At 38.3% G+C, this 9,746-nt stretch overlaps 1 protein-coding gene across 2 annotated transcripts in view; it reads left to right on the top strand.

Moving 5' to 3' along the window:
• The window catches only part of TMEM245 (transmembrane protein 245), a 99,236-nt gene that overhangs the window by 39,137 nt on the left and 50,353 nt on the right, over positions 1 to 9,746 (top strand). For both annotated transcript variants that reach the window (XM_081803360.1, XM_081803359.1), the window contains one exon: positions 5,936 to 6,018. In XM_081803360.1, coding sequence (XP_081659486.1) covers positions 5,936 to 6,018 — 83 coding nt within the window. The remainder of the gene's footprint in view (positions 1 to 5,935; positions 6,019 to 9,746) is intronic.

Below are 9,746 nucleotides of genomic sequence, written 5' to 3'. Positions count from 1 at the left end.
ATCAGAATTTCTTGATTAGCTCCTTCCCTTCTTGTCCCATTGGTATTTCTGCTAATTTACCATAGAATCTTTATGTCTTACTGTCTAGGTCCTTCCAGCTTACACTTCCAATTCTTTCTCTTCTTAGTTTGGACTGCTGTAACAGAATACCGTAGACTGGGTGGCTTAAACAACAAACATTTATTTGTCACAGTTGTGGAGTTGGGGAGTCTCAGATCAAGGTGCCACCATGGTCAAGTTCTTGGTAAAAGGCACTCTGTCCGGTTTAGAAATGACCATTTTCTCCTTGTACCCTCACATGGTGGAGAGAAAGATCACCTCTCTTGTGTCTTATAATGACACCAATCCCATAATGAGGGCTCCATCCTTGTGAACTAATTACTTCCCAAAGGCCCTGTCTCTTAACCATCATATTGGAGGTTAGAATTTGAACCTAAGAATTTTGGGAGGATACAAACATTCAGGTTTTAACACCCTTCATTATTAAAAAAAAAAATTCTCTAAAGTACAGCTAAAATTTTCTCGATAGTGATGTATCTTACTGACTTTTAAAATAAATTTTTATTATGTATCTTAATCTTTATCTGAAGTCCACTGAACTTCTCATCCTAGATTTTGATATGTTACTTTCCAGGAATTGTGAAGTTTATGTGAAATTATGGATATGAAAAATTTTCATATAGTGCTGTAGAGATATGTTATCAATAGATAATCTAATATGCAGAATTTACTAAAGGATTGCATTGTTTCCTGCTATGTGAATCTCCACTTGGAAGTCCTCTTCTCAGTTATTTTCAGCCTCAGTATGTCCTCAGTCTCAGCTTCTAACAACTTGCTCTCTCCATATCTCTGTTTCAGTTTCTATGTAGTTCTTATCTGTTCTTTGGATATTGATCATGTATAGTCACTTACATAAACTGTATAGACTTGTTCGGAGACCTTTTTTTGTTTTTGTTATATTTTGCCTAAGCCTGCCATTATACATTCTTACCTTCTATTCTAGTTCTTAGAGAAACCTTATATCAGTATGATCTTCCACTTTTTTTTTTTCTTTTTCCTTTCTCCTGCTCTTCTATTCCACTTTCCTTTCTTTGTTTCTTTGCATAGGGTCTTCTTGACTGCTCATGTCAATTCTATTCATTTTTCACATCCTTTTTCTTTGTTCAACCCATGCTTCAGCGAGCTTTTGCTTTCCTGAACTTTGATAACATGTATTACTGAACCACTTTTTTGTGGTCTAGGACTTATGCAAACTGAGCTTTTGAAGGAAACTTATTGGTTATCTAGTTTATTCAATAATGGGATTGTCTAAAATATCCACTTGAATGTCTAATAGCCTTCTGAAATATAACATGTCAAAAACTGAATTTCAGCTCTTTCCTTGCTTGTCTGTTCTCCTGATAGTCTATTTTGGTGTAAATGACCACTCCGTTCTACTTGCTTAGGTGAAAAACCTTAGGGTCATCCTTGACTACATTTTTTCCTTTTGTATCCACATCCAGTTTGTCAGAATTCTTTTTGGCTTCATCTTTGGGTAGTAACAGGGCAATGATGTCAGATAATTCCTTCCCACAGAAAGGAAGAGCAAAACAGTATAAAATTATTAAAAACACTGGGACGCCTGGGTGGCTCAGTCGGTTAAGTGTCTGACAACTCAGGTCATGATCCCACGGTTCTGGGATCGAGCCCTGTGTCGGGCTCCCTGCTGAGCAGGGAGTCTGCTTCTCCCTCTCCCTGTGCCCCTCCCCCTGCTCGTGCTCTCTCTCTCAAATAAATAAAATCTTAAAAAAAAAAAATTATTAAAAACACCATGTCAGGGTGTTGGAAAACCATCAGTTAGGCAACAATTTGAGGAATATTTCCTCATGAAAAACTGTTACTGCAGCTGGTAAAACAGGTAGTTTGTGGCTTTCTTGCTTGGACTTTTTCTCATCCTGCTTGGCTTGGGCAACAGAAACCTGCAGCTTTTCCTGTGGGAGGTGGTAGACTTGGTTTGGGGCTGGTAACAGAGCAGCTATAAATTAAAGGGGGAGGTTCTGGAAGCAAGAGAACCATGAAGGGCTTAATAATAAGAAGATTAATAAGCCATACATCCTAAACTGGTATATGGGAGACCTCAAGGAGCTCTGTGCACTTTGAAAGCCTGGGGAGATTTGCAAGTTGGTTGTGCCTTTGATTGCATTTCTCAACTCACACATCTCAGGCTGCAGAGAATGAAGATTTGTATTGTGAAGTATCTGGGCATGATTTCTGCCAGAATCATTTGCTGTCTGCTAAGCTATGCAGGCTCAGGGGAAGGCTTTAGGCTTTAAAAAATAATAATAAAAAACACCGAGCAGAAACATCAGTGACAGGGAAGGCAGATTTTGCAGCTTAACTACAGAGAAGTTAATTGCTTGCTGAAACAAATAACAGGTCTCAGAAGAATAAAACAAAATCCAGAGTTGCTACAACACATTTTTTAAACAATTTTTTAACCAGAAATTACCAGACATAAAAGAAACAGAAAAGTGTGACTTGGAGGGGGCAAAAAAAACAGTCAAAAAAGTGGATACTTAAGTAGTGCAGATGTTGGATTTAGCAGCTATTATAAATATGTTCAAAAATTAAAGGGAAGTATGCTAATAATGTGTAAACAAATGCAGATGCTCAACAGAGAAATGGAGATTATAAAACAGAACCAAGTAGAAATCCTAGAGTTGAAAAGAGCAATAACAAATGAAAAATTTACTGGATAGGCTCAACAGCAGATTTGAGATCCAGAAAAAAAAAAAAAGAATGAATTTGAAGAAAGATTAATAGAAGGTATCCAATCTGAAGAACAAAATATTTTTAAAATAGTGGATGAGGAGAGACTCAAAGATTTGTAGGACAATAGCAAAGACTAACAGACGTGTAATTGGCATCCCAGAAAGTGAAAGGAGAAGGAGAAGAGTGGAAAAAATACTTGAAGAAATAATGGTCAGAAACTTCCCAAGTTTGATGAAAAACATTAAAATAGCCAAGAAGCTCAACAAATGCTGAGTGGAATAAATACATACAAAACAAAACCATACCTAGACACACATCGTAGTCCAACTACTGGAAGCCAAAGAGAGAAAAAAAATCTTGAAGGAAGCAAGAGAAAAATTACACATCACACACAGGAAAACAACAAAACAAATAATGACTGACTTCTCATAATAAACAGTGAGTACCTCAGGACATTGGAATGACATATTCAGTCTTGGGAAAAAACAACTAGTCAACCAAGAATTTTATATTCACAGACACTATTCTTTTTTTTTTTTTAAAGATTTTATTTATTTATTAGAGCAACATGCACATGACCCAGGACCCTGGGATCATGACCTGAGCTGAAGTCAGACACTAACTGACTGAGCCACCCAGGGGCCCCTCTGAAACTATTCTTTAAAAGCAAAGGCAAAATAAAAGTATTTCTAGATAACCAAAACTGAGAATTTGTTAATAGCAGACCCGCACTGTAAGGAATGCTAAAGGAATTCCTTCTGATTGAAGAGCAATGACTCTAGAAATAACTTGTATCCAAAGGGAAGAATGAAGAGCACTTGGTAAATATGTGGGTATATATAAAAATTATATCCCCCCCCTTTTCAGTTTATTTAAACAACAGGACTATTTAAAGGAAAGTAAAAGAGTAAAACACTGTATTGTAGAGTTTATAATACACATAGATGAACTATATATGTATAACCACAGCACAAAAAGAAGACCGGGAAACAGAATTATACTGGTATGAAGTTCTTATATTTTATTGGAAGTAAGTCAATATTAACTTGAGGTGATCTGTGATAAAGATGTGGTAAACTTAAGATAAATAGCAACCACTAACAAATTTTAGAGGAACTAAAATGGTATACTAAAAATATAGTTGCTTAACACAGAAGGCAGTAAAAGAATAAGAATAGGGATGAGACAGAAAGCAAATAGCAAAATGGCAGACCTAAATCCAGTCATATCAATGGATGTATTAAATGTGAAGCAATTAAATAATCAAATGGCAGAGATTTTCAGACTGGATATAAAACAGCAAGTTCTAGCTAAATGGTATCTATAAGTGTTTTACCCTTGAAATTCAAAGCCATGAAGGGGCGCCTGGGTGGCTCAGTCGGTTAAGTGGCTGCCTTCGGCTTAGGTCATGATCCCGGGGTCCTGGGATTGAGCTCCACATTGGGCTCTCTGCTCAGCGAAAAGCCTGCTTCTCCCTCTCCCTCTGGCTGCCGCTCTGCCTACTTGTGCTCTCTCTCTCTCTGTCAAATAAATAAAATCTTTAAAAAAAAAAATTCAAAGCCATGAAAAGATTGATAGTAAAAGGATGAAAAAAGATATACCATGCAAACTGTAAACATAAGAGTTGTAGAATGATTATATTAATATCAGACAATGTAGTTAAATATTACTAAAGACAAAAAAGAAATAAGGACTTTTCGTAATGGTGAAGTAATACTGCAGTAGGATATACCAATTTTAAATGTGTATGTTCCTAGCAATAGAGCTCTAAAATACATGAAGCAAAATATTCAGAATTAAAAGGAGAAATAGAAAAACCAGTGATTCAGTAATACTCCTCTTGCAGAAATTGAGAGAATAAGTAGATAGCAAATTAGTAAGAATATAAGTCTTGAAAAACACTATCAGTCAATGTGAAGTGACCACAACAGAATCATGTTCTTTTTATTTTTATTTTTTTATTTTTTATTTTTTAAGATTTTATTTATTTGTGAGAGAGAGAATGAGAGACAGAGAGCATGAGAGGGAGGAGGGTCAGAGGGAGAAGCAGACTCCCTGCCGAGCAGGGAGCCCGATGTGGGACTCGATCCCGGGACTCCAGGATCATGACCTGAGCCGAAGGCACTCGCTTAACCAACTGAGCCACCCCGGCGCCCCAGAATCATGTTCTTTCAGGTAAACATGGAATACCAGGATAAACCATATGCTCAATATGCCTAATTTAAAAATAGTAAAATACTTGGTAAAAAAATAAATAAAATAAAAATAAAAATAGTAAAATATAGGGGAACCTGGGTGGCTCAGTCTGTTAAGTGGCTGCCTTCCGCTCAGGTCATGATCTCGGGAAGTAAGCCCCATGTTGGGCTCCCTGCTCAATGGGGAGTCTGCTTCTCCCTCTGCCCCTCCCCCTGCTCGTTCTCTCTCTTTTTTTCTCTCTCTCTCTCTCCAATAAATCTTTTAAAAAAGTAGTAAAATATAGAGCATGTTCTCTGACACTGGCTTGTTTCTTTTTTTTTTTAAATTAATTTTGGGGGTGGGGGGAGTGGGAGGGGCAGAGGGAGAGAGAAAATCTCAAGCTGACTCCACGCTGAGTAGGGATCCTGACACAGGGCTTGATCTCACAACCCTGAGATCATGACTGGAGCCAAAATCAGGAGTCAGACGCTTAGCCAACTGAGCCACCCAGGCACCTCTGTCCTCCTCGTTTTGTTGGTTATTTAACAAAGTAAATTCTGAGGTGCAGTTTCAGCTGGCTTTGTTTTTTTTTTTTTTACTCCAAAGCTTTACTAAATTCCTTATTTGCTTGTATGTCTCACACTGCATCATAATTTTGTAAACTCATGCAGTGTTGGTTTTGCTTACATATACTATAGGCACGTGTGTGAACTGAATATATTTACTTATTTGTCTTGTGTGTATGTATAAATATTTGAATGTATCTTTTTATGTAATTTTTCCTGAAGTTGTTGAGCTTGAAGTCAGGGAGCTGTATGTACTTTTTAAATTCCATAGTGAGGGTCATAGGACATTATGTATAGCAGCTGTTCAGTACAGGGTTCTAAATTAATTGAAACTAAGATGCGTAATTATTTGACTCAAAAGCATAGTTCCAATAATAGTGGAGAAAAATAAATGTTAAATTGGGCTTATTTTTTATTGAGATTCTTTTCTATCCATGATACAGGTACATCAAGAGAGTGTACACATGATTGAAGTCACAAGCAATTTGATTAATGAGACTCTAGCAAATCACCCTGAGTGGGCAAAGTAAGGATATTATTTTGCAAAAATAGAAATGGATGCCCTAGGTTTAGTATCATTTCACGAAATGATCTTCATTGATGCAGCTACCTTGGAAGAGAAAAGATCGGAAGAGAAAAGCTTTGATAAATGTTGTCATTTTTGCATAAGAACGGCATGTTTTGGGGGATGGTGGGAGAGGGAAATACTTAAGATTTTGGGAACAGTTTATGGTCAGTGTCTTTATATTTGAAATGAGATTTACAGTTTATAATATATTTATGATTTGCAAAGCACTTTCACCTACAGTGTGTCCTGTGTTCCTCACAGTGACTGAGGAGATTGAAGAGACAATCCCCATTTCACAGATGAGGAATCAGGATCAAAGGTTAAGAAATTGAGATAATCCCCCAGTGGCAGAGTCAGCAGTGTTTCCACATTGTATCTTTTTTTTTTTTTTTTTAAGATTTATTTATTATAGAGATAGAGCAGAGTGGGAGGAGGGGTAGAGAGAGAAGGGTAGGGAGTGAATCCCAAGCAGACCTGCAGCTGAGCGTGGAACCTGATGCAGGGCTCGATCTCACTACCCTGAGATCATGACCTGAGCCGAAAGCAAGTCAAGATGCTTAACCAACTGAGCCACCCAAGCACCCTCACATTGTATCATTTTGGAGGCAAGGTTGGCAATCTGTGGCTCAGGGTGACTTCCAACCACCTCTTTCTGTAAAGTTTTGTTGTTGTTTTTAAAGATTTTACTTATTTATTTGACAGAAAGAGAAAGAGAGCACAAGCAGGGGGAGTGGCAGGCAGAAGGCGGAGCAGGCTCCCTGCTAAACAAGGAGCCCGATGCGGGACTCTATCCTAGGACCCCGGGATCGTGACCTGAGCCGAAGGCAGATGCTTAACCGACTGAGCCACCTAGGCATCTCTGTAAAGTTTTATTAGAACAAACCACACCCATTCATTTACATACTGTCTATGGCTGTCTTGGGGCTGCAAGAACAGGTAGAATTGAGTAGTTGTGACGCAGGTTTTATGTCGCAAAAGCCTGAAATACTTACTCTCTCACTTTACAGAAGAAATTTGCCAACCCCTGTCTTAGAGGATCTTTTTTTGTACTTGTTTAATTTGGCTTCTGTGAAAGAGGTTTTTATGTTACCTTGTTGAATTTGATGACAAATTGTATGGCCTTTTTTTTTTTTTTTTTAACTCCAAGGTAGTCACTGATTTAAGTAGGAAATACTCAGCCAGTTTTAGGATTGTAAATTGACATTTAGCTTGGTTTTCTACTTTCAGTTGACTTTATTTCTTTATGTAAAACCTGCTTGGACATTTCTTGAACTTGGTTTAGAATCATATTTGAATATTCTTAAAAGGATGTCTTTCAGAATATATTTCTCTGTACTTATCTCCTGTTACCCAGAGCATACTCAAGTGCTTGTCCTTAATATTTCTGATTAGTTACAAATTGTAGTATATCCGTACAAAGGAGTAATACTTAGCATTAAATAAAAATTAACTATATATGCAGCAGCATGGATGAATCTCAAAATAATTATGCTGAGTGAAAGAAGTCAGGCAAAAAAAAAAAAAACAAAACCAGTCCATACAATATGATTCCATTTATGCAAAGTTCTAGGAAATGCAAATTAATCTATAGTGACAGAAAGATCAGTGGTTGTCTGTGGATAGTGGGCTCTGGGAAGGGACTACACAGGGGCACAAGGAAACTTTTGAGAGTGATAGATATGTTCATTATCTTGATTAAGGATGGAAGAAAAGAACTGGCATAAACATTTCATTCTAGAACAGTTTTTCCCTCTGTACTGTGGAGAAAAGATGGACCAGGGTATAAGATTTGAGCCTTTTAGATCAGTTAAAAGCCAGAGTAAACCAGGTAAGAGATGATGAAGCCCTTAATTGTGGATAGTTATAGTGGCAATGAACAGGATGGACAGATTTGGTGATTAGTTAGATATAGTTGGAAGAAATCTAGCATTACTTGTGTTTTTGGCTTGGTAGGTTGGCGGTTGATGGTAGATTCACCAAGATGGGAAATAGAGGAGCAGATATGGTGGGGAAAAGAATTCACTTACTTTTTTACCTGTTGAGTTTGAGGTGCCTATGGTAAGTATAAGCAGAAGCATCCGGTAGGCCATTGCCTTTGTTGGTGTGTAGTGCAGGAGAGAGATCTGGAGTGAAGTTAAAAAATTGGCAGCCTTAATATCTCAGCGGCTCCTCTTCTTTGATGGTCATTCTTCTGTAGTGGAAATAAGTCCAGACGTCCAGAGCCTCTCTGTACTGGTTTTCAACTGCAATAGGACTGACTATCTCTACTACTGTATTGAAGGCACACACAGTCTGGGGAGCCCTAGATCAGAGTAGTTTAGAAAGTTGCTTGTTTTTATTTTTAAATTTTGAAATAATTCTAGATTCACAGGACATGGCAAAGAAAGGCACAGGGAGGTCCCATGGACTCTTCACCCCACCTCCTCTAATGTTGTCATTTTGCAAAACTATAATACAATAACAAAACTAGGAAATGGACAATTCACTTGTTTTACATGCACTCGTGTGTATGTGTGTGTGTGCTCACAGTTTTTATCATATGTGTAGCTTCCTGTAAGCTATCAAGACCAAGACCATCAAGATACAGAGCTGTTCCATACCACAGGAATCCTCATGCCACCCCTTTATAGCCACACCTACAGCATAATTCTGTTGAAATTCATTGAAGGTGTTGTATGTATTATTAAGTGTGTTCCCTTTTACTGCTGTGTAATATTCCATGCAGGCAGTTTTGTGTTTTGTTTTGTTTTAAGATTTATTTATTTAAGAGAGCACACACAAGCGGGGGGGAGGGGCAGAGGGAGAGAGAGAGAGAAACCCAAGTAGACTCTGTGCAGAGCAGGGAGCCGGACACGTGGCTTGATCTCACAACCCTGAGATCATGACCTGAGCCAAAATCACGAGTCGGGCACCCAACCGAGTCACCCAGGCACCCCATGCAGGAAGGTTTTTAAAAGCTGTTTAGACTTTGATGATTTGTGGAAAGTCTGATTCTTTTGCAGCAGATTAATGGGGGTGGACATGAATACTAATGGTTCTTATAGTCTCAGTACCCAAGTGGATTCCTGTCCTGAAGAAGGCAGTTGACTTTGTGGAAAATTCATGTGGGTATACCTAGTGGAGGAGATACAGTTAAGAATTGGTCAGGGGTCCCTGGGTGGCTCAGTTAGTTAAGTGGCCGACTCTTGGTTTCAGCTCAGGTCATGATCTCTAGGTCCTGACATCAAGCCTGGTGTCGGGCTCTCTGCTCACTGGGGAGTCTGCGTCTCTCCCTCTGCCCCTCCCCCCACTTGCGCGCGCGCTCTCTCTCTCAAATAAATAAATAAATCTTAAAAAATAAAAAAGGAATTGGTCATATATATTTCCAGTGTGCACATTTTATACACCCTATGTAGGTACCTTGACTCCCCATGAGTGTATTCAGTGAGCTGATGAATAATATGAAGACAGGATAGTGTCATCTTTACAGAGCTTCATAGAAAATGAAGTTGAAGTTGGAGCACATCTTAATTCTTGTCTTGGATGGTTCTGTTCACTTGGAGTCCATTTCCTGCTTTCTGTTAACTAGTCTCAAGCCTGTTGATTCTTGTGGCCCTCATTAGGAGATGACATTAAAATGGTAATGAATGTGACTTCCCTTAGTTGGAAGGAATCCAACAGGCTAAGCTAAGTTTTTTTTTTTTTTT

This window comes from Leptonychotes weddellii, chromosome 14 (genome assembly GCF_054177405.1).
Source record: "Leptonychotes weddellii isolate Sample4059 chromosome 14, ASM5417740v2, whole genome shotgun sequence".
NCBI lineage: Eukaryota > Metazoa > Chordata > Mammalia > Carnivora > Phocidae > Leptonychotes > Leptonychotes weddellii.
Note: the sequence above shows the minus strand (reverse complement) of the source record. Positions and strands in the feature narration are given on the sequence as shown.